Source organism: Hippoglossus stenolepis, chromosome 21 (genome assembly GCF_022539355.2).
Source record: "Hippoglossus stenolepis isolate QCI-W04-F060 chromosome 21, HSTE1.2, whole genome shotgun sequence".
In the NCBI taxonomy this organism is placed as follows: domain Eukaryota; kingdom Metazoa; phylum Chordata; class Actinopteri; order Pleuronectiformes; family Pleuronectidae; genus Hippoglossus; species Hippoglossus stenolepis.
The window spans coordinates 9831878-9857532 of NC_061503.1; the positions used below are offsets into that span (position 1 = coordinate 9831878).

The following is a 25655-nucleotide window of genomic DNA, read 5'->3' on the forward strand; positions in this document are numbered from 1 at the left end:
GTAAGCCTGATGGCAGACACCAGCCTTAAGCTACTACGTTATTACCATTTATATAACGGCTAAATGTGAAGAATGTGTTTGCAGTAAACAGAGTGCTGATCGGCACTTTCAATGTAGAGGGGCCGAGCATTTGTTTTAAAAGTGACCTGACGGAAGGATCTATTTTTACCTTGTTGCGTGGAGGTGTCAGGAAGGGAAAAATGAGAAGGGACAGGAGCTCAAGAATGAGCAAGAGATGTCTGCGAGGTGTCTGTGCAGAAATACCAAAAATATCACGCATTCTCCCCTGGGAGAGAGCTGCCTCGGAGACACTGGCAGACTAAAACGTGTGACTATATTATATGTGATGAGCATTCTGAAAGGTAATACTCCTCTTAAAAACACTGAAATAAATGACTGGGTAGTTAAAATAATCCTTAGGTGAACTGTTGTTCTGGAGCAATTCCAAAAGAAATAAATGATTATATCCCAGGTCCTCTCTCCATCTACTCAAGCTCTTTTCTTTCTCCGTTTCAGTTACGATTCTTCTGTTGTTTTGTGACCATTTCCAAAAGTTACTGAGAAGAACAGTCACGTTACAGCGATGATCAAAATCAGTCTCTGCTGCTGATCGAGGCAGGGCCGGTGGATTATTCTCGTATGTTGATGTGATTGCACCATGTGTCACTACGGTGGCACAACCGACACGGAGACATTACTCAACAATCACATGACATAGAGTAGGACGACAAACACGTTGGGGCGGACATTGCTGAGCAATTACATCACTGTGTGAGGAGGGGGGAGATATTCAACACATAAGCACTCCAACCTGGGCTTCAGAACGGATAGTTTCAGAGAGATGTTTTTCCTGGCAGCAGGTTGAATATACCCAGTGAGGGAGGAAGAGAAAGAAGGGAAGAGAGGGTGAGGACGACAGATGGATTAAAATAAAATAAGTGAGAAAAGGAGCTGTTGTTATCTGCCAGAGGTTGAAGTGTTAATCCTCTTTGGGGCTTACCGGGTGACGTCGGGGGCAATAGTGGGTCGCACATTCTTCATAATGGCCTGAATCCAGTTGCGACGGATTCCAGAGGTCATGGCCGACAGGGTGCACGCTCCCTCTGTGCACTGAAAGCAGACAGGGATGGCATTAGTGGGACTGACAGGGATGGCGACAACATGTCGATTAAAATACCTTTTTGTTACACGTCAAAGAAATTGTCAGCATGTCTTTGTTCAAGCTTTAGATAAAGGTATGAAGGTATGCAGCCATAGACAATGCAAGCTCCTCTTTCACTTACTGAAAACAAAGGTGGGTAGAAAAACACACTTTACATTTACCGATGTACTTAAGTGACCTCTTAATAATAACCACATGTGAGAGTAGTGTTAAAGCAGTACATGTTGAACTGAGTCGAGAGTATTTTGAGAGTAAAACTTTCCTCTATGTTACTATCCACATTCTCATACCCCACTTTGCATGCTGTTTAATGAGCAGAATAATAAATGTTGAAAAATGAAAGTGAAATGAGGTAAACATTCCTGGCTTCACTTCTCCTATGATTTACTCTGTTGTGCTGTTAAACTAAATTGAGTTATTGAATGATTGTGTCCAGAGCATTAAAGAACCAGTGTAATGAAGATGAGGAGAAGAGTCTCACATCATCTAGACTTGTAATACACGTAAAAAAGAGGATGTCAAATCAAATCGGTATAACACTCTGTGAACTGCTCCAGGTCGTAACTGCCCAAAATGGGCATTTTAAATGGACTCCCATGTAAACTCATATTTCTAATTTTACTCAATGTCAAAATAAAACACTTTCACTAATCTATTACATATAACAATACATTTGAAATGTCAATGTGCAACTTTGATATTACTTTAAAAACGAATTCAGGCAGATGAGATATGCATTGATGTACATACTTATACAGAGATATAGACTTAAAGCAATATTATGCAACAAATTCACCTTAAAACAGCAGCGTTTGGTGGTACACTGACTTGTAATAGGGAGAATGGTGCCTCTTTCATTCCCCCAAAGTGTGTTGTTGCTCTATGCAACTTTGGTGAGCAGGTATGATATTCTGCGAGATTTTAGTACCTAACTGAATGAATAGTCTTCAACTTAAACTGCCAAAATTAAGTTATAGTGTCATGCCAAATTATAGACATAAAAGTCATTAAAAACAAGCGTTCATCTGTGATATTCAGCGAGGAAAATTTAAATATCGACAATAACTCTAAACAGAGTTCGGGGAATTTGTTACAGTGGCAACAGATCTGGTTCGGGAAGCCAGGGATCGTGAGGAATATCCAATTGATAGGCAGTGTTTTCCATATATGACACAACTTCACTAACTTGTCTGTTTGGACATGGAGTCCAAAATAATTACTACCCGTGGCTGCAGATGCTGCTGCGGCACAGTGGATAGCTGCCTTTAAACTGAGGTATCCTGCACTCTTCGGCCTTAAAACTCAGCTTTACTGTCTGTGACATTTAACTGTATATACAGTGACCTCTAGTGGCACTTGTCTGATTTCTGCAAGATCACACTTAATGCATTAGAGCCTCTGAGGACACAGTGATCAGGTTCGAGACACCAGGTACCTCATCTGGCATCAGGATTAAAACTTGTGTTCAACTCTACACTGAAGCTCAGCCACTGAGAGAACAACAGCACTATCCAGTCTGATCACGGGGAGAGCAGATATAAATACTGGAGTTATTCATTTCTTGACATCAAACCCATGTTGTTCTCAGCCAAAGAGACAACGATCCCCTCGACTACTCTATTTCTGACTTCCTCCAGAAAAGAACTGTGGAAGCTGCTTTCGGCAAATGTAAACAAAAGAAATGACCTTGTAGCTCCTCTTCTCCTCACATAGGATTAGTAATTGCGTCGGTCCTGCTACATACATAAATCTATATGTAGCAGGAACTGTGTCATATATAAATCTATATGTAGCACGAACAAACCCCTGCTGACATCAAATGGATAATGAGTGCATTGCCAGCCACTACGTACAGTATGTCCAGTATTTTGCCAGGAACAAGTGCTAAAAATGTTTAATAGCCAAAGGATTATATGAAGAAAGACCATCGGCTTCACAACAGGATCAATATAACTGCAGGGTTGTTGTGAAGATGTGTTACTGAGAAAATGTGGACAAGGACAGGGCCTTTAAATGCAGGAGGTTAGGTAAACATATTGTGAAGGATGAGGGGCACACAGGGTCAGAGAGACACACGGCGCTAGCAACAGCTGGAGCAGATTTAGACCACTATGATGTCAGTCTTGCATGGAGAGGTGACAAGTCAAGTGACATCCCTCGTCGCAGACAAAGAATCGTTTCAAAATGAGAAATGGCCAAACCTGATACCTAAAGTTCAGCTGCATGCACGGCGTCTAAGGCTGTTTATAGCCTAGCAGGAGACAGCAGACGGAAATCGATGACACAAACAATCAACACTCACCTGGATTTGGAAGCCGTAGTTTCTCTGGACTGGGAACTCTTTGACGTCACAGCATGTGGAAAGGTCGATCTCCCCATCCAGTTCAGAAGCCTATGGAATAAAAAAAACATCATCATCAACATAAAACATTAATATCCCATTAATTCACATACAATCAGCTTCAAACAGCTTCACAGTAGCTTTGTAAAGTCTTACCTCCTCAGCTATCGAGTCCTTGTAGTACCTCAGACTCTGGTCTGTTAGTACAAACCAGTGTTTCTTCCACTAAAGGAAAACAAAAAAAACATTAATCGGATTCCACGACTTCTCGTTGTGTGTCATGAGACATGAGACAGGTCATTTAATTCTGTGAATGAAAACTATCTACCATTCCGTCTTCATACAGCTTCGTCATCCATCCTTTTTTAAAGTTCAGCAGATCTGGCTGCAAAAGAGACAAACCAGAGTGATGTGATATTAAGTACAGCAACTAGACTATTTTAAATTAAACTATTAAAAGAAACTGTTATTATCACTATTAATGGGAAATTCAGATACCAGTTGTACCTTTTAATTAGTCATTTGTCGGCGCATAAACAAAAAGAAAATCAGGACAGAAAAGAAAGGGGCTATTCATCACTGATGCAATTATGTGCATTTGTTTACACCCCTGCAGCTTAAGAAGTGCATGTCCTGATACGTGGCTCCAGCTAAAGAGACCGACTGGCGGGAGCTGGACTTTCCCTGTGAAACACAAACTGCTGCACATTGAAACCAAGCTCAGGTCTGTTTATAGACTCTAAAGTAAACCATTCGTCCCAAACCTGCCTCCTGCTCACTCAACAATACCTTTCTTTTGGTGAGCTTCATCAGGTGTGGTGTCACCGTCTGGCAGAGAGTCATTCTGATAGCTAACTGCCCTCACTTCATGTGCCGACAATCTGTTTCTTTCCGTCTCTCCCGCAAACATACACACGACTGAGACTGCTTCTGTGCCGGCTATTTATAATCAGCAGTAGCAGTGACGGCAGTGGTGTGTACATGAATGCGATTGCGTGTGTGTGTGTATGTGTGTGTGTGAGTGGGTGGGGGTTCAGGCAGCTGCAGCTTGGACAGGGAGACCAACCACACACTGACTGGATCACCCCCGCAGTGCCCTCTGAACAGACCTCAGATCAGTAGCAGTCTGTCAGACTGGAAGGAGTCAGACCCCAGGAAGATACCAGTGCTACCTTCAGCAACCAGGCAGCATTGCTATATGTAAAAATATATTTGTTTGTGTGTGTGTGTGCGTGCATGAGTGTGGAGTCACAGTGGTGTTTGGTGTGTCGTTTATCTGAAGTTAAATCATAGTATGTCAGTAATATCACATTCTGTACTACAAGAATGTGCCTCCCAGCTTTTTTACTTTCCATGAAAACATGAAATGAAAAAATCCTTTTAGTAGTTAGAAGTTCTTAATAACTATCTTTTGTTATATACCAAATTTTGTCATAATCTGCCACATTCTGACTGGACTCAGTGTTCTTATTTACCATTTTATTTTGAGATTTTTATGAATTGGCTTGAGATACTATTGAACACAGTTTACAGTTTTCATACGGTGAACAAGCAGTGAGAGATCACATCCCCTTCTCTGCAAATTAATCCCAATCCTAAACTGCCTAAGCCATTTAATGGGATCTAAAAGTGATTTTGTACTGTTTATGAGATCTGTATACTTTATATTAGTACTCACAGTCATCGAAGACTCTGTGACTCTGCGGTCCAGTGACTTCGCTCTTCTTAAGTTGGAAAAAGTGGGGCTGGTCAAACTGGGAGCTGAACGGTCTGTTCCTGCATCCAGTGAAATCTCCTATAAATATAAAATTTGAAATTGTTATTAACTCCAATTATATCACCGATATCCAGTATAGAAAGCGTATATAACTCATTATAAAATACACATTCAAATCAGTAAATCCTATACATCTTTTCTGATTTTGTAATTCCAGTGAATGAGGATAATAGCATACATGTTTGTTGGCCAGACAGCGTCTCTCGCTGCGACCTTGTCTCTGGATTAGCGCGGTGTTAGAGGAGGGCTCACTGGAGCTGTTTGTTTCCATATGCTCAACATGCTGACCCTCCTGAAACCTCCCGATGACTTGTGGACGCCTTAGAGACACAAAGATTTTCTTTTTCAAAGTTGTACTCTAAACACAGCTCATGTTACACTCAACATAAAAGTCTGAGAATGAGAAAAATACTGAGCAAACAAAACACATCAATCTTAATCGTAAAATAAACTTATTCATAAGAAACATAATGCTGCAAAACGGTGGCAGAGTCAGAATAAAAACAAAACCAAAGCATAATATGAAAGCAACTTTGAGTCAAAATCAATGTCATAAAACGAGTAGTGTCAGTTTATCTTGTGCAGAGCATAATATTGTATTCACATGTAGAAAGTTTGACATCATTCTCGACTCAAAGTCCCTTTTTGCAATCAACAATGTGCAACATGAGGTAGAAGTATATCCCCAAAGAGAACAATCCAGAGATACACCAAAGAATTAAAAAGTAGTGTTATGCGATGAGATTAAACTTGAGAAGAAAAGGAAAATATCTAGGATGTTGATTAAAACAATCTGCAGAAGTAGCAGCAATGAAAACACAGTCTGCATTACCTTAAGGCAATGCATTTGTTAATGTACATGTTAATGTATTTGTGAAGTCAGACCAAGATAGAAAAAAGAAGAAACTGTATGTATAACCAACCAGTACAAACCATTGGTGTGGTGTGTTTCAAGTGTACACAGTATATCAAGAAACTCTGGTATTTATGTGGAAGAGTGTATGATTGTGTGTGTGCTTCCAGGCAAAGATGAAATGATAGAAAGCAGGAATCAGCGGTGACCAGCAGGGAACAGCATTGGGACAGGGATGGAAGGGTTGGTTGAGCATTAGCTCTGAAAGGTCGGTTCAGGAGCCCCTGGAAAAGATTGAAAGAACAAAACAGACTAGCAAAAGTAGCAAGAGCAAAAGGTAGAGATCAATAGAAAAGAAAGAATCACATGCATTTTAAATCCCCAAATCATTAATGGCAAACCGCTGTGAGGCCAGGGTGGACAGCTATATTAAAAGATTCTCAAGATATGGCTCAAGGACAGCTGCCACAGGGTGACAACTGTGATGCATGTTTTCAGCAATGCATAAGCTTCATTAATGATTATTAATCATGTTTGCTTTCATTATCAGTTTCAGGGACTTTGTCTAGTATTATTTTTTCGCAGTGTGCCGAGCAAGACACTTATCCATAACCGCTCACCTGCGCTCCTCCCCGAACAGCCGAGCCACCTCCTCTCTACCAGGACTCCTTGTCCGAGCTCTCAGCTCTTGGCGCTTTTTCTCTGAGCGGAACGCTTCCCGGTAGCTCAGTCTGCGAGCCCGTGGCACATCCGACAGCGCTGTATACTCCCTGCCAGAGCAGCCCACTCTGCCTCCTCCGTTACCGATGTTACTAGTGCTCCCTCCACCACCACCACAGCATCCCTCCCAGGTGGGCGACGTGACGCTGGGATCGGAGTCCAGCGAGCTCTGGGAGGAGCTGATGGTGGAGTAGCTGGGGGAGACAAGTGCACCTGGAGAAGGGAGGGGGTCTTGGGAGGGTTGACAGGGGTAAGATTGAGGTTCTGACTCAGAGTTGTACCTGGGACTGGGAGCTCCTAAAGAGGAGGATGATGCCGAAGAGGACAGGGGCAGGTGCTGAGGTGGCTGTGGGGACTGGGAGTGCTGTGCAGAATGTGGAGAAGGCTCCGACTTGTTCTTTTCCAAGGAAAAGTAGCCACTCTCCACACGTACTTTGCGCCCAGTGCTCATGGTGCCACCATCTGAAACAAAAACACAGTGCGACTGATGTGAAACAACGAAAAACAAGCACATTATGGGATGTTTCAGAATTCATATGCTCCCTTCTTAGTCCTCACCGTCTTGAGTTGTGATACTGGAGTCTGGTTGGCTCTGGCTCAGCTGGCTGAGACAGGAGGCACTGCGGCTGCAGGGGATGGTGGCCCGGCTCCAGCGACTCTCCTCCTGCCACAGTGTTGCACGGCTCATTGGGACGCGCTCGGCACCGGCAATGCTGCTGGGCAGGCACGAGATGCTGCCGCCGCTGCTGCTGCTGCTGGTCACTGTCACCTTGGCTGGGCCTGGCTCCTGGGGAGGAGTTCGGGTTGGGAGGAGTGGATAGGAAGAGGAGAGGGCACAATGGGAGGTAAGGTCACACAGAGACTACAACAAGGAATTTGAGAAGGAAAGAGATCAAAAGAGAAATTAAACACTAAGTAGTTAATTCCAAATAATTAAATACACCTAATTATTACAATTATAATTATGTGCTTTAGTAAATACTTACACTCAGCTGCAGTGCTGTGAAATCATGTGCCAGTAACACAACCACCAAATCATTATAACAGGTTCTCTCACCTATTAGTTGCTCTATCGCTGTGAAAAGCTCAGCACACTGATCTCTCTTGTTTGGAGCAATCTCTTGATTTTGAGTGGCACATGATTTTACACCATTAGTCTGTTGATGTGTTTGCTTTTCTGTGCTGGCTGGATTTTCTGTGCATGTGTTAAGTAAATCCAATATTACAGTGACGGAGCAAAAGAAAATCACTTTCATCAATCTTAAAGAGAGAAGGAGGATGCGTGGGAAAGAGAAAGTGATGGGCAGACAAAGAACAAAGAGTCTATGCAAGACAAACACAACTGTAATGAGAACAAAAAACACACTAAAGGGGCGATTTCTGCAGCTGGAATATAATGGAATAGAATTGCTTAGACAAAAATCGTAGAGATAATTTTTACATGATTTATGAATGCACAAACAAAATCAATCTGGCGTAATCACAGTTTGATACCAACAGTTGAGAGCACGATTTCCAGAAGCAAAGCAACTCTCACACAACTCTTCATCCAGCCTTTTTCAATCAGCACAAACATTCTGCCGTGCTAAGAATCACTCTTTGAGTATCAGATTGAAGAAGAAGGAAAGTCGTTTTTATTCACCCTTCACCTGGATTGATTTGGGGGGGTGGGGGTTATAATAAATAGGTTTTATTAGGGCTGGGATTTGAGCCACTGAGGGTAAAGCAGGGTAAAAGAGTTTGGCCGAGCTGAACTCACTGGGTGTCCATTCATGTCTTCAGTGGAAAAACACTGGCTTGGAGATACTCCACCCTGCCAATTACAAAAAGCTTTTGATGATAAAGTTTACTATGTAGTGCAGATTATCATCAATAGAGGTAGAACAAAAATCAGTTTTGACAAATTCATAGTTTCTGTATTATTTGAAGGCCAAATTCATGCAAATGTATGATACAAAGCACTTTTACAAGAGGTTAAGAGTTCTGTTGCCTCAGAGCCAAGACAAGAATCTGAAAGTGCAAAGTCCTTCCAGCCTCCTTTCGTATACAGCATGAGGCACGACTAGTTATCACCGTTTTCCTGTCACGTAATTCTTTTTGTGCTCAAAGTCAGGTGCTTCAATTAAGGGGCACCACCCAGAAGGCAAACACGTTACTGTGCTGACAACCATCTCCAACACATGTCTACGGTAAAAGTAGGTGCAGAGCTTCATTCATCACTCATATACCTATGATAATCTTTAGCATATTCTTTATGCCAAAACAAACAAACAGCCCAGGCGACAATAGCTGCTTTCAGACAGGCTCTGAACTGCGGACTTTTCATCTGAAATTTTCCGAAGGGGCTGTTTGCGGCAACGCAAGAGTAAGTTGCTCTGGACATTTAAAGTAAAAAGTAAAATAAAAAGTAGTCCTGAAAATGTCTGTCTGAGGCCATGTGAGAATAGAGAAAATCTGGATATTTTACGTCAACATGTCCACTTGCTGGACACAAAACTGAAAAAACCCCAAAAAGAATACAAATATCTCAGGATGGAAAAGATGAGGCATAAACGTAGAAGTCGTCAACTCGGAAAGACAACGAGATGTGAGAGCTTTTGGTGATAAGGGCCAACACCATTGTTGATGTGCTGTGAACAAAAACACGTGATTTCCGCTGCAGAATTCATAAGTCATGTCCTGCTTCCTGCATGCTCTACCTCCTGCTGCATTCTTCCTATGTGAAAGGCCAACTGTGAAAATGTCTAGACTCAGCTTTCCAGATTTTTGGTCTAAAAACTGCAAATGATGGAAAATGAAATGACAAAAGCAGTCAGCAATTACATGGTCTGGCCTTGACTAGTTGACAGCAGATGAATTCCTGCTCTGCAGCGACTAGACTCTCGCCTCATATTGTGTAAAGCAGATTATCAGTAATTTATGTTAGAAAAGATAATCATGTTTTTTTCCATCTGGGGTTGACAGTGCTGACACAGTGATGACCTTCACTGTGTCAGCACTGTCCCTCTGCAAACCAGCTCAGTAAAGGTCACAGTCGGATTCAGGGCAACATCATTAGAGGAACGAGACAATGAACGTCAGAGTTTGTTTGTGCCACAAATTTGGCCTCTTATCAAAAAGGAAGTACACGGTGGGTGGTCTGTATAATATTATATGATATGCCTATATTTCACCTTGTCATTAAATTCATTATTATGGTAACAAAGCTGTACATACATACAGTCCTGTTTCTTTCATTTCTACTTACCAGGGAGAACTCTGAGTGCATTGAATGTGAGCTTACACCGATATGAAACATGCATTTGTATTCCCCATGGTAACATTGTGTTTCTCACCTTGCTCTCAGACTGCTGACTTTATTTTTTAATAGTGTGTATTTTGTATAATTTATTTACATTCTATATTACTTCTGGATTCATTCTTATACTAAATTGCTCTACAAAGGAATCTTTTCCCCGGCTGGCCTGCTCTACAGTATTTGTCGATATGCAAGGTCAGCTCACGGCACTTGTGGGGATTCAGTAGCCAAGTCCAAAAGTATTGCTTTACAGACTCTCAGACTCAAACATGGATCTTGTTCAGTGAAGAAGGGCTCAGGCCATTGTGGTGTGAAATTGGAAAAAAATTGTAGGATCCCGCACGGACATTCTGAGCCATTTGACAGAACTGTAATGTTAAAAACAGGCACCAGCTCTGAAATTTAAAAGGAAATTCATCTATGAGGGTACAGTAGAAATGCAGTGTTTCCTCTTTAATTACCTAGACTGTGAAGGCCCACCATAGTCTAATTGTTCCTGCCACAGTTTCATAATGAATCAAAGTCTTTTTACACACTCATAATGACATAGATGGTCTATAAATGTGTGTTTTGCGCCAATGCTTCATGGTAGAACTTTGTGTAGCACTCTTTGCCTCACTATCTCCCTCCCGTCTCCATCTTTCTTCCTCCCCCTTTGAATATACAGCCCCTGGGAGACATCCTGCCACATCGATGGGCCATCAAAGTGGAGACAGCAATCTTATCAGTTGCTCAGGCCATGTTACGCATTGGAGCGAAATACATGCCCCCTTGCCTACTGCCACAAAAACTGTAAGAGAGACTGAAATGTGTCTACTCCAGGTGACATGAAGTATTGCCCCATCCATCACAAAGCATTTTGAGCTGCTGCGTGCCCCTGAACTTACACACTCATGGGCCACATAGGTGACATTAAGTGAAATCTGTAATATTTCAGTTTTTAGGGTGGTGGGAAGAATTTTTTTTTTCCCCAATAGACCCACAAGGTTAATCACTATCCAGGCAGAACTTGGTAACAAAGGCCTGGAAGGTGGGACAGCAGCTGACTCTGAAACAAAGCGCACCAGCCTATTCAGAAGTGACAGGATCATGGTCACATTGCAGAAAGTCACTGCTAAATATTATTTTAGCAGGCAGCTGTCATCATTAGCCTTGATATCTGCATAGCTCACTAATGTTGGCTGCATACTAAGCAACAATATGAATATTAAAAGTGCTTCTATTCAACCAGAATATGTAAACACATACTTCACAACACCAATGATACAATCCAATCAAAATTAATTAATTTAGACAAGCATGAGGCATGTAGTACATTCATCTATCAAGACAAAAACATCCTGTGACTCGAGAGTAGAAATATGAATTACGTAATCTGTTGAGCATGTCTCTAGCAGATAAACAATATGTCATGTCTGAGGGGTAAACAGCTGGTGCAGTTTGACTGGAATGAAAAGCCTGCATACAGCATACTTCCATGACACAAGTCGTCCTTGAATATACGGTATGTATATCCTCTTTCTTTGTTGTTGGCAGCAGCCCATTTGTCACATGTGGATCATTTATAACGGTATCTTGAACGGTGTTGATAGGGCCTCAATGTGGGACCATTAAATCATCACAGGAGCCAAAAATGGCCCTTTTAGATGTGATAGGTTAAATAAATAATTGACTTCAATACTGAGCGAGATTTGTGTCAGAACTATTACACAATATGACCAATTCCTCAACATAATAATCTTCATCCTCTCCTTGTTATCTGCAGTTTGTACGTGCGTAAGAGACATTACAAGAAATCATCCGTAGCAAAACCATCTCTCTTGACAACGAGCCCTTCATCTGGATTCAGTTGCTTCTTTTTGCCTTGTTCATGTTGAGCAATATAAAAAAACCTTCACCATGGATAGTGTGAAGCGCTGTGTTACCTGGTGAGTGGGGGGATCGACCTTTCGTTTCTTCTTCTGGTTCTGCTTGTTGGTCCTGGGGTACACAGTCAGAGCCTCCTGCCACCTACGAATAGTGAGTCAGTCAAAATGTTGTTCTTGGAAACAGTAAATGCAGACTGTACAAACCATGCTTCCACTGTAGATCAATATATGAGCAGGCCAAAGTTCTCATCAGCAAAAAATAAACAATTACAGTATAATTGCCATGACAAGCATGTGCACGATGTAAAACTACTGAAGGACAAGTATAATAAACAAAAATCATTTGTGATTTGTTGAAATTTGACTAAAGTACACATTCCAACTCTGATAAGGAGTAAAACACGATGCAAATCTTTTCTGAATTTAATTTCTCTTTCATATCAGCAAACATAAACACAGAACCCAATGTGTCAGTAAAAGGCTCAGATCTGAAGATTTTTATTGTCCTACCGATAAATCTATTCAAGGGTTCACAAAGTCTGTGTCAACAAATCTCCTGATGACTGAAATAAACATGGATTTTGTTAAATAAATATAGACTTCATGATGTACTTAAGACTGAAGGGTGCAGAGTTTTAGTCTACAAAGAACTGACAAAAATTAGGATTTGTTGACAAAATATTAAATCAAACTCCAACATATTATTAAATAAATAATAGATGTCAAATTTAACACCTATCAAATAAAGAAAGTCCTGGCTCTTTAATGGTTACAATAATCAAGTAGGTGACTGTTGAACAGAACATTCTACTCCAAACACTTTCTAAAGAGACACACACTTGAAACATCTATAAATGAACTGAGTGCCCACACAGCACAGTTTTCGCTCTGTAGAATCAGGAGCTTAACAAAACCAGTAAAAACATGCAAAATAATAGATTTATATTTAAAACATCCTGGTTGTCATAACCTCGCAGTGACAAATATGATTGTGTAATGGCCCAGAACCAACACATTGGGGGCAAGATGAGAGGTGAGTGGGAGGTGTACAGTGAGCAGATAGCATAATGGAGAGGGGGGTGCAGTGCGTCACAGCTCCCTAAGAATAGCCATAATATTACGTATGTTACATCCAGGGACGGAGAGTGGTGCTGAATCACTCTTTACATGTGCAGCAGGGGAGGAGAAGGTACAGGGGGAAACTGTATTATCGAGGCTTGCAGGTTGTGTATTGTGATCTGTGTGCAGGCATATGGGGATTTGTGAACGCAGTTCAAGAATGTGCACTGTCACTGCAGAGTGGTTTGCCACTCTCTGGAGAGCAGAGCTCAGAGGAGACAGCAGGGGGCAGAGCGGTTTTGGCTGCAGCAGCAGTTGCACACAACTACTCTCCCTCATCCAAGCCTCTGTCATCCCTATCCACTCAGCTAAACAGAGAGAGCAACACAAAACATACTGCACATCTGAAGCCACAGTTAAACCGTGTATGTCAAGATATCATAGTCCTACATGAACAGATCCCATTCCTGGTTGTGACGTCTTACCCATTGATGATTTCTTTACATTCCGCACGTATGAAGTGCTCTTTGTCAGAGGTCAGGATGCACAGCGAGTTCTTCTGGCCCGTCCTCGCCTCACCATTGATGACGTCACTGCACTGGTTCATATTGATTGTGCCCTGGGGTAGAGTGCTGGGCTGGGGACACAACACAGACACGTGGAGAAAGTGTTAAAGCGGGGGAAGTAAGCAGACGTGCCCACTTATCCCTCCACATGGTCGTCCTGTCTTCTCACACAATCCACCCCAGCATCAATTTTCATGCCAAGCTTGGCACACCACACGCTGATATAACAGTCTGGGAACAGGCAAATGTTCTTGTTAGAGCTCACTGTGACATTTTGGTTTCTTTAGATGCATATTGCAGCATTTATAAGAGAATAATTACATAATTGAATCAGCTTTTTGCTTCAGTAGCTCCATTTGTAAGGGAAAACATCCCTCTAGTAATAATTAGGGTGATTTTAGGACAGTGGAACTGGGTGGTTGTTCGCGATTCGGGTGGGCTCAGCAAGTCGACGGTTGCCACTAAATCCAGACTAAAGTGGATAATCAACACTATAATGATGATGTCTTTTTTGTAGCTGTGGAAGAAATTTAAAGTTAAAAATGTGGTATCTACCCTTGCATTTAGTTTAGTCTAGTTTTTCCATCTAGTTTATTTTATACTAAATAAACTGTTTCATTTCAACATTGATGATTAAATATAGCCTGTGTGCATCATAGTGCTGGTTGTAAAGGCCATGTTGTTCTACTGTACCACGAGAAAGAACCTGAAAGGACCTATGAGCAAGACTGCCTGCTCCGTTTATAAACCGTGCAAGTTCATGGGTTCACGGTGCGGTTTTAAGTTTAATCTGTCTGATGCCTGGCTGTGAGGTGTAAGATCAACGACACACAATGAAATGAATGCCATCTGTCAGCCATAAATAACATTACCGCAGGACTTCCACAATAATACTACTTTGTGCACAGTGATAAGGTTTATATGCGCAGGTTTATGTAAGCACACAGGGGCTTTGTGTGTGTGCATGGCTTATTTACAATGAATGGAGACAACGTCACTCCATCTGAACCTGTTGTGCTAGTTTTTGTAAGATTATGTTTTTTGACTGCATCAATCAGTTTTTACGCACAAGGTAAAAACGTGCACACAGATAACCATTATAAATATTACAAGCTCTGAAACTTTTGCTTGGTCTGACTTCCACATGACTTAACCTGAACAATTCAAAAAAACCTTGATAACCTCATGTTGACTCAAGGACTTGAATGTGTTCAGGTGAATGAGTAGCGAGCAACTGAGCACGCTGGGCATGGGAAGCTGTTAGAACAGACCTTGGGTCGTACCTTCTCTGCACTAAATATACAGGCGGAATTATAGACACCAAAAAACCACAGTGATTCCAGGCTATAAGTACCAGTTAGCCACAGATGATAAATTACAGCTCTCGAATGAATCGGAATATATTAGGAGATAGAGCTGGAAACAAAATTAAAAGGTATCACTTTCAACTTAGCTTGAGACCAAATAAATCTAACTCAAGGATCCAATTTGTACAAATGTAACTATAGCCTGTCAGTAACACGGCAATTCAAGCCTTTAATGTGGACAGAGAAGTCAATAGTTAACAGGCTGTGGTTATCCCACCCTGGGGGCAGATGAGAGGCCTTGTTTACTTGGTCACTGTTAAATGTCACGTTCATTCTCAGCTCTGTTACCGCTGTGTATATTGTAAAAGGGTGGCAGTGTCAGAATTTGGCCCAGCAAATTGGATAGTAGGTCTGATCTAAGTACACTATGAGTCAGAGAAATAATTAGAGACCTGAACATCGAGGCAGCGTGGTATGACCTTTACAACTTCACTTGTACTCTGGTAAAGCATAAGCGCCACAGACGCTATGACTCGATCGGCCATTATGTTTTGGTTCAACTTCTTATGCCGGGGGCTTAAAAATGGTCCATCACCGAAGGGCTCTCGACACTGAGGTGAGAGGCCAGGGCAACAGCCGGGCTTGACAGAAAGACAGACAAATAAGAAGTTAGGACAGCTGGGCGAGGGCCTGGGCCTGTTTCAGACTGGACTGAGAGACTGGCATCAGCTTGACCTGAGAGCCCTGTCACTCTCAGACATGGAGAAATGACGGTGGTTTGTTGAGAGAACAAAGATTAAGTCTCAGGATGGATGTCAAGGGGACAGAAGTGCAACAGAAAAAAGGGAGGCGGGGGGGGGCTATGACTTTTGGACTGCACAGCGATCTGTCTGTGTAAACAGATCTAGAGTACACCACACATGTGTCCTTGAGCTGGAGTCAGAAGAGGATAAACGGCAAAATATTTCAAATTCTGGGAACAGTTGTACAAGCAGCTTAAGCCCCCAGTTTCATAATCACGGCATCGGATTCTGTGGGATGCAGAAAATAAATCGGAGACTGACAACAGCTCTGATTAAAAAGCTATTTTCATAACGCTGTTCACCTCTGAGAGAGATTCGAGTGCTTATGTGAAGTGGGTGATGGCTGTGTGGGAGCAGAGTATATGTTTTACTCTGGAGCTGCACGGGACTCCTGTCACACGTGTGCACCCTCCCTGCCCCGGCACTGTCAGCTGAGCACCCATACACACCCCTACTTTGGGCCAGCCACTGCACCTCAAGCCCCCAGACCCAGGCCCCCCGAACCCACACCTCTCTGTCACCTAGCCTAGACCCAGTCCCCTCTCCCTGGGCCACCACCCTCCACAATGGGCCCTTTGTGAAGCAGCACCAGTTCACACAATGTGGGATTGTCAGCCACCACAGTCCACCGAGCCACTCCTCCCCTGAACCCTCAACAAGGAAATGACTGAGAGACAAGAGGCACAAACAAGTGTCCTTTTGTGATCAGAGCATGGAAATTATGAAGCCAGCATAAACTTATTCTTGTCTCTGAAGTTGTTCAGCCAATAGTATGAATGCCGTCTCGATGGGAGTCATTGAACATTGAGTCTCAAGGGGAGACGGGACAAATCAGACAGAGATTCGGTTTCTCTGCACCAGTCTGTGATGACTGGAGGCGCAGGAGGGTATTTTATATCGGCAGCACTATTTATTTAGCTGTATCTGTGAAAATATGAAAAGAGCAGATACGACTCATAAGCAAGTTTAGCTGAAAATATTCTCCTAACTATACTGCGGTGGCAAACATTAACTTTGAATATCGTTGAACACTGCAATAAGTGCATATTTGGGTATTTATTGATTAATCACAAATATTTATCGATTAATTAAAGATTGATCTCCTGTACTATTTTGTTGTACTGAATTGTAATGATGTCAAACGTTAAGAAAAGCGTTAATACCACAAGACCGTTTGCTTAAATGCTTTCTTACATACATTTTTTTGTAGACTTTGCAATCTGCAAAAGAAGTGAAGGAGGCTATTTGCAGTTTACCCTCTCAGGGAAAACAAGAACTGCTCAAGCTAAGGAAGACCATTCACAAAAATCATGCTTGGATGCTTTTAAAATGAATGCTTCTTTTCAAGTTCCACACTGCATTACTATGTATAGACACCCCACTTGTGATCTCTGTCCAGATGTTGTGTAGCATTACAAAGGTGTTCATAAGGAAGCAGCTCTCTGTTTAGACAACGGTAATTATTAAGCTCCATGCATGCATGTATGCCTTTGCAACCTTGGCTTTCTTTACTCTTGGATTCTGCAGCTTAGCAAAACATCCCATTCTCCCTCATGACACAGCAGGAGAAATATTTGCTTCTTTTGGCAGCTGGCTGATGCTCTAGATTTTTATTTTTGGTCGTGAAGCAAATTCTCTTCCTCTGCCATCAACATTTTTGGGGGTTTGATAGACTCATTTCTAGTCATGGAAAGCAAAAGTGCAGTTAAAGTGACTTTAAGAAGAGCATGAGGGCATTTAACGATGTGATTGAGTGAAATATTGCAACATCTTTTTCAATACATCCAATCGCTCATTGGTTTTCTAGCAGTATGAAGAAATGCCTGGTTAGATAAGAGCACCTGTACGTCAATCAGAAACATCTGGTTTTTAGTATTAGGTGCCGGTTTGTCTGCCAACGTGTGTGGTGACAAATTCAAATGCCGCGGCTTCACTCGTTTACTTACATAACTTTTCTCGAGGCATGCAACAGCAAGATTCTAAAGCACCAAGTTCCCGAGCTCTTCACCCTGCATCCAAGTCATTAGAGACACCGAAGCCAAAAGGAAAGCTGATGAACTGGCATCGCTTCATCCTGACTCATGGATATGGCCTAGGATCAGGTCTTTTCAGGGTCCAACATCCTCTGCTCATTCCTGATAACAGCAATTATGCAATAAATCTTTCCATAGCAACTTAGGACAACAGAGGTAAACACGCATTTTTGATAACGATGAGCATGCCAACAGCCAGCGCGGGGAAATATCCTCAGGTGCCAGACGGATGGAGTCACCTCTAGTCTTGCTACATAGGAATATCAACTACAGTCTGGTCTTTCCTTCCTAAGTCTACAATAATCATACAAACACAGATATATATATAGCAATCAGTCCAGGAACTAGAGTTGACAGATTGGCCATGGACAAGATTACAATCATCACTCCTCATGCTCCTTTAATCTTACCCTAGTATCAAGACATTTTTTAAGCCAGTACAATCACACATGATATTTACCTTAGCCTCAGCTGTAATACCTTCCTCAAGCCCTGCCTATACTTAAGACAAACATATAGCTCTATAAAAAAATCAAGCTAGACCATAAAGTGGATATCTGACATCACTGTTGCAAGGCCAAGTGCAGTCCTTCAGGCATTTTCAAATACACCTCACCCCACTGGTATGTATTCAAGACTTTCAAATGAATACTACAGCAAAGGCCTCGGATCTGCGCCCAAGCCTGGTTACACAGCAACAACTCTACAGTGAAGGCAAACTGCAGGATTAGCATATTAACACAACATTGTTAAAATAATGACTAAAATCTTCACACCACACATTTCACATTTGTAGCGGGTATTTCAGAGAGAACTGTGGGTGGTAGCAGTAGTGCTATTCTCATGGAGAATGGAGAGAGCGTGTGGGTGGTTTAATGCTGTGTCAGGAGGCCAGCAGTTGACAAATGCAGAGGAGGAGGAGGAGGAGGAGGAGGAAGAGGAGGGAGAGTTGGAGGATGAAGACGATTTTTTTTTTCTCTGCTAGGATGACTTCTTTTCAACAGGGGCGAGGATTGATCAGTCATGTGTACCGGAACAACACAAACCAGATCTTTGGCTGCTACAGGGTACAGTAATGAAGTACATGTGTGTGGGCACCAATTGAAATCGCCTGTCTACAGTGTTTTATATATTTTTTTACAACATACAAGCACTGTAATTACATTCCCCAAGGAAGCTGTGTTTTCAACCTTGTTCCTTAGTTTGTTGGTTGGTTTGTTTGTAAGCAAGATTACGCAAAATCTACAGCATGGATTACTACAAAACTTGGAAGGACACAGTATTGGGCAGGAAAGAACCTACCCAGGTGTTTTTCCAACATTTTCCTTCATCTCTTAGAGAACAATTCATGGATCTTGTAGACAAAAAACAGGCATCTTTAGGGGACTGGCACTAATGAGTGTGTGCAATTTGGTGCTGATCCAAAAATAAAAATTAAAGAATCAGGATCTAGTGAATTTAAAAGTGGTTTCATATGGGACTGTTGGGCCTTGGCAGAGGTATGCATTCCTCTGACATTCATTGTTGACAATAGTGTTAATGTCATGTCTGTAATAACAATGACATCATAACGAATTGCGGGAAAAGAACGGCAGAGTATGAGAAATCTGTCAGCTTACATCTGAGTGGTGACGGAGTCGATGTGCCGGCTGCAGAAACAGGTGCTGCACTCGAGTTGTGTCATGTTGCGCTGGCTGTTCAGGCTCAGACTGTCTGAGCAGAGTTATTGTGAGTGTGTGTGAGTGTGTGTGTGTATGTGTGTGTGTGTGGTTTCCCAGGCTGGTAACTTTTGTCCTCTCTTTGCTCCCTCTCTCCCTCCCTCTGATATTCGTCAAAGCTGCTTCTTTCTTCTTCTTGCGTGCTTGTCAATGCCTTGTAATATAGACCACTCTCATTTCAGTGTTTAAACTTTTAAACTTTTTTCTTCCACTTCTTATTTTCTTCGCCGTTTCCCATCTGTGATGAATGAATGTTTTGTCTACTTGCTGTGCTTATCAGTTCCTTTCTTGCACTCGCTGCAGACAGAACTGACAGTGATAACTGATCCCTGTGAGTTTATTTGTTGTTATCTCCTGCTTAAGCATCACTGAAATGAGATGATATGAGAAACATCAGAGACATAAGACAAGCGAACGGGCTGAGGTGACAAACTAAATATGAAAGCAGTTTTTTCCACATGCTTCTGTCAGGGAAGTAGACCTCAGAAGCTGGAAGGAATGACTTATCCAAATCTCTCGGTGGCTCAATGCACAAATGCATGTCACAGAGATGCCACAATTAGTTTCTAAATAAAGCACAGCTATTAACACCAACACAGGTTATTTGAATGCAATGGCTACTCTTGCAAGGGCCAATAATGATTACAGCTTGGTGCTGTGAATGCTGGAATGGTTTTAATTAGCTACAACACTTTACGAGTATTGTTCACCTTAATGTTCTCTTCAAAATAGTGCCAGTCACTCACTTGTAGAGCAGTAAATCCTACAGTTGCAGCTCTATGATTAGCTTTCAGTCTCAACTACAACAAAACAAAAAGAATATGAGTAGTTCTAAAATAACAAGGTTGCCTGGCACAGCAGCATTTGGATCACTGCAGTGTCCCATACAGTGCACTGACAAAGCACATTGAAAAGTAGGCCAAGGTGAATCTGCCCCCAGTATGCTGTAGCTATCGTAAAGTTCTGGCTCTCAGTGAAAACTATTCCAAAAGGCTCATGAAATTACAATTAAGAAGCAGTTATTCTCTGCAACTCTGGCTACAATTTGTGAGGAAATTACATAAGACCTGCAGTAAGGTTTCAAATACGTCTCTGATAGAGACTGCAAATCTGCCAAAGCCTTGCTAAGTCAATGCAAATTAGCCCATCAGGCAGAAGGGAAGGGAAAAAAGGGGAGGATAGGAAAAAAACGTTCTTTTGGGAAAACAGCTAATATCTCAATGCAGGAGCTGGCTGTTTTTCCACAGGACTGAAGAGCAGCTTCCTAAATGCTCAGCTATTCAAAAGAGCCAATACCAACGCAGTACTTCTACCCAAAATTAAACCTGATTCCTTCTTTTGCTGAGGATATGTTTCATGATCTAATCATTCCACAAAGAAAACCATGCATTCGAGAATGCATCACATATGCCCAAACAATGACTTTTCAAATATAACACGGTATATAAATTACAAACTTAAGATTTAAATGAGAAAATGTACTATCAAATAAGACTAAGAATATGAAAAATGTTAATTCAAGGGTTAGTTCTATACATGGGTCAGTATTCTCCGACCATAATAATGAAACTGAAAGAGTACATCATGTGACCATTCACGTGCACTTGGCATGTGGTGCTACTGTAAAACAGGAAGCAGATTGTCTACTCTGCAGTTGGTTGCTTAGTAATGGAAAATACTACAAACGAGAAACAGCAATGGTTTCCATATTACAACCCAGCCGCAGAGTTTTCAAACTAAGATGGGGCCGGCAGCATTTTCAAATTTCTCCATTATAGGCACTTGAAAACTCAGTAGTAGTGTGGACTGCAGTTGTAAATGTCGCAAGAGTGATGCTTTTGAAAACTAAAACATGGCAGTGTGGATGTAGCCACAGTACTTGGTTAGTGTGATGTCCATAAAAAAAGCAGAATACAATCTATCAGCATATTTCAGATTACTGCTTGTCAGACGTGTGTAAGTTTTATCTGAATATAATATGTTCACTCGAGTAGGAACACAGCAATTCATCATTCATTCATTGGTTAATTTCAGAAGGACTGTTTATTTAGTAGAGGGGGCATTTTTGCCGCTTTCTCTTTTAAGCCGAGAGAAAGCATGGAGGAGAGCAGCACTAAGCCGATTAGGTGCTGAGGCTGGAGGTGGGCCAGTCCATGGTGGCTGGAAATGGGAAGTTTGGGCCAGGTCCTGGTAAAGCTTGAGTGGGTTATTAAAGAGCAAGTGGTTCACCCAACAACAATTAGCAACAAGCCAACATACTCGAGTTGTAGGTAGTGTGGATTTGACTAGCAAGACTTAACCATGAAATAAGACCCAAAGCTGTAAAATGTTCAAATGTATGTAAATGTCTTTCTAAATATGTTGTGAAATGTATGTCTTACCCTTGCTATTGTATTCATGTGAAACATCACCAGACCCAACTTTAAGGCTGCACTTTCTATCTCTCACTCTCAAATATCTTGGCTGCAGAATCCTGACCTCAACAGATGGTTGGATTGGCAGGTCGCCAGGCTGAGGTGAAGGGCTAAAGGTCATCCTATACACCTGCACCTGTTGCAGCTCTGAAAGACATTTGACTGCAGCTGTGGCTCACACAGGCCATGGCAAAGGCTTACTAGACACCCGCTCTCAGGCCAGGTTACAACTCGATTTAATCTAAATGAGACGTCTTACTACAGAGATCTAACGTCTTACTACAGAGATCTAACTAACCAACCTGCTTGGGAGCAGGATTCTAGTTTTGTTTACCGGTTTCCTATGTTTAAAGAATTGTACAGCCAAATGTAATTTTAAATGGAAAATAGTTCCTCCTTCTATACAGTTGCGTGAAAATGAGAGTAAATCATAATAGCTGCAATTTCACATTCCTGCTGTCTCAGTGCCACACACCGTGCTCTGCATATGCAGACACCTACCCACCTACCCCACTGTTTTATTAGCGGCCCTGTCTCGGAGCTGGCTAACCCCTTGCCCTGATGCTTTAAATGAAACCTTTTGTCAGTGTCCTGGTTTAGTGTTTAGAACAAACTGAGCGAGCAGTCCGTCAGGCCATGTTTGGCTTTATAGGCAAGGGAGGGTTTGGGGGAGAGAAGTTACACAATACTGCTGGCTGCTCTCTCCAACACAAATGATTTATTGGCCAGAGAGAGCTGGAATGAAAGACAGAGATGCGAGAGAGTGGCAGAGTGAGAGAAAGTGAGGCGGTAGAAGGAAGGAAGAGTGAATCGGATTGAGTAATGGGAAAGTGAGGACCGTGGAAGTGAGAGTGGACACTGGTTAAGCCAGAGCCTCCTGGAGCCGGCCTTTCTCTGCACGGTGAATGGCTGGAAATCATTAAAAAGAACAAAAAATGAAGGAGGGCACAAAGAGAAGGATGGTTAAAAGACATCCTTAAAAAGGAGCCTTTTAGAAACTTCTCACCATGGTGCAACAGTGGACAGCCATCAAGAATTTTGCTCAACTCCACCTGGCAATCATATTCACCAAGAAAAATTTGAAAGCGAGCACAAGTTCACAACTAACTGGAATCCCACTGATACTTTTCAAACAACCATTATGCCTTAATGCTGCTGAGAGACCTAGTGCCCGGTGTTAAATGATCCTGTCCACAGTCTCACGCAGCAGTGAGCACAAATATAACAACAGAGTAGAAGGCTGAACCAGAGACTTTAGACCAGAGAAACTCAAAGCACATAAAAGAATCCTGAACAGAAAAGTGTGGAATTCCAAATATGGCAATTGTATGGCATGTATCCCAGCCCTCCCACCAATAAGCCAATTGGCTGTTTTATAGCAGCCAAACTGGGACACATTTTAAGCCAATAGTGTTGTTGCAATGACGCAAGTGCACAGTTGAGGTTCGTGACGTTTTAAACTGATGTGGTGTAAGTTAAGTTAAGGTAGGATAAGGTCAGGTATGCTTTATTGTCCCAACGGGAAACTTGTCTTGGGTTCCAAGCCACTGCATCACCTACAGTACAATAGAGCACATACATATAACAACAGCCTAAATACATAATTAAACATAAAAGCTCCTGGGAAAAAAGAAAGTTTAAATGTGCTATACTTCTAAACTAAAGGCAATGATAGACAGTTTCACTCCTATTACTTTTTGTTTGGTAACCTGATGGAAGATGGGCTGAATGAGTTGAAATCAGATTTAAAAAGCATTATAGCGATTCAGTCCACAATTTGGCATCCTGAACCCTATTAACCAAACCAACCTTCATAAACAACTTCTCTTCAAACCCCTAGAGGGGCAGCTTAGATTCTTTATCTGTGTTTGAGTGTGCACACTGGGGGACAATACAGTTTTACTTACTGTAATTAGATTTTAAGTGCCATTTGAGAGACATTATTTTTAGACTCATTAAGCCTTTTGGCTGTTGAACACACACTCACACAATAAATTGCAAATAGGGGGTGGGGGAGAGGTCAGCCAGAAAACTGAAAAAAATGTCTCCCTGTCCTTCACGTTTGATCTGTAAGAGTTTACAACAGGAACAAAACCACAAGCTGAGATTCAAATCAGCTGGAATCACGTTTCTGGGCAATTCTCTGAGTGTGTACGATAAATAAAGTGACAGTTTTAACATATTTTTATAAGCTCAGGAACCTAACGTTTAGAGAGGATTCTTGGTCCTGACAGAGTTACTGTAATTCTTCCTTAAGAAACTGAAGCATTCCAACAGTGAGTAAGTGGAGAGTAGATAAGATTTTTATCTTAGCCACATCCGGAGAGGTGTAGTGATTAAAGCCAAGGCAAAAACTAAAGAGCACAGATTAGACAACACTGGAAATATCTCGTAAACATGTCTTCCTTAAGGTCTTTGATTGTATTTAGCTTATCTCATCTTAATGGTTAACACATTTTTCCTCAGCACTCGTATGGAAAACGGACATGCATATTGGGTCAATTGGAGGAGAGCAAAGGTCCCTTATCAGCTATAAGTGTGATAAGTGTGAGCTGTTGCCCACATAAGTGTGAGCTGTTGAGCCACTGCCCACACAGGGACATATGATCACTTTTCATAATACAAAATTACTTTCTGTAATCAGGTCAATCAACCTTCAGGGGATCAAAGTAAAACTGCGACTTGTTTAGAGAAGACAAGACCTTGCCAAGTACCTTTGACATATAGAAAACTAAATATAGTCCTGTCTTAAGTTACAAGGCTACAAATGATAATCCAACATGTTCTCTGATGATGCGAGAGAGACACTTCTACTTCAAAGTGTCTGTTGTCCTGATAAAACTCTATTTCCAGGAAGGGGTGGGCGTGGTGCTGTATTTTTAGGAAAGTGTGCTCTCGTAAAACAACCTTTTCACAAATCTTGTGCTCTTGAATATGGCTTATACCACAGAGGATGGCCTTTAACAATCTAAAGAAAGACATTTTTGCAGATTGTTTCCATCATTAACCCTGCGCAAAGAAGCCCTGCATCACTGCCAAAATCATTTACAGTGTCCTGGGGGAGAATGTAGACAGTAGGGATGTCTCAGTGTGGAAATTTTCCCACAGGGTGATAAACACATGACAACACTGGTGTTACCTATTACACTGGACAGTTAACGAGAAAAGATGTGTCAGCTCAACATCTGTAAAGCGTCTACTTTGATCTTTAATGCTGGATTTGGCTGCAGGCAATGGCGTACTTGAAGGTGTGTGTACATTTTAGAAGTGTTACCTCCAGATGTTGCCACCTTCATCAGACAAAGTGTGCAGATTGCCTTATTATCATCAAGTTTGTTTTGGTCATTCAGATTGAATTCAAAATGTTGCCAAATGCTTTGACACCAAATCTTCAGCTTTGTCCGTTAGCTCTCCTCTCATCACATGATCTGCTCTGCTACCCTGATGTGACACTTTCCACTGGAAAGTGGCCATTTTTTATTTGATGAACAAGGGCACTCACTGATAACTGAAGATGGAGATGCAAGTGGTGGCAAGAGTTGCTTACGCTGTGGCTCACCGGAATTACACTCCTCCAGCCAAAAGCAGAGACGGCCATGACAAGATCTAGAGTTGGGAATTTGGAACTGGCATAAAAACTGAGAAATCTACAAGTGTTTTCCATTTCTCTACACAAAAACAAAAACAAGGGAATATTCTTCATAAATACAGCACTGGCCCGACAGCCTTGGGATGT

At 41.9% G+C, this 25655-nt stretch overlaps 1 protein-coding gene across 4 annotated transcripts in view; it reads right to left on the reverse strand.

The window, feature by feature from the left end:
- Positions 1-25655, reverse strand: part of si:ch73-103b11.2 (early endosome antigen 1) — a 48316-nt gene that overhangs the window by 11820 nt on the left and 10841 nt on the right. The window contains exons 4-14 of one of the 4 annotated variants that reach the window (XM_035146786.2): positions 13564-13715; positions 12077-12161; positions 7412-7640; positions 6754-7315; positions 5459-5600; positions 5182-5298; positions 3832-3888; positions 3660-3728; positions 3465-3554; positions 1001-1110; positions 764-850 (exon numbers count right to left, since the gene is read on the reverse strand). In XM_035146786.2, the coding sequence (XP_035002677.2) occupies positions 764-850; positions 1001-1110; positions 3465-3554; positions 3660-3728; positions 3832-3888; positions 5182-5298; positions 5459-5600; positions 6754-7315; positions 7412-7640; positions 12077-12161; positions 13564-13715 (1700 nt within the window). Of the gene's footprint in view, positions 1-763; positions 851-1000; positions 1111-3464; positions 3555-3659; positions 3729-3831; positions 3889-5181; positions 5299-5458; positions 5601-6753; positions 7316-7411; positions 7716-12076; positions 12162-13563; positions 13716-25655 lie in introns of all 4 variants that reach the window. The other 3 variants (XM_035146785.2, XM_035146789.2, XM_035146787.2) reach the window with 3 other exon arrangements.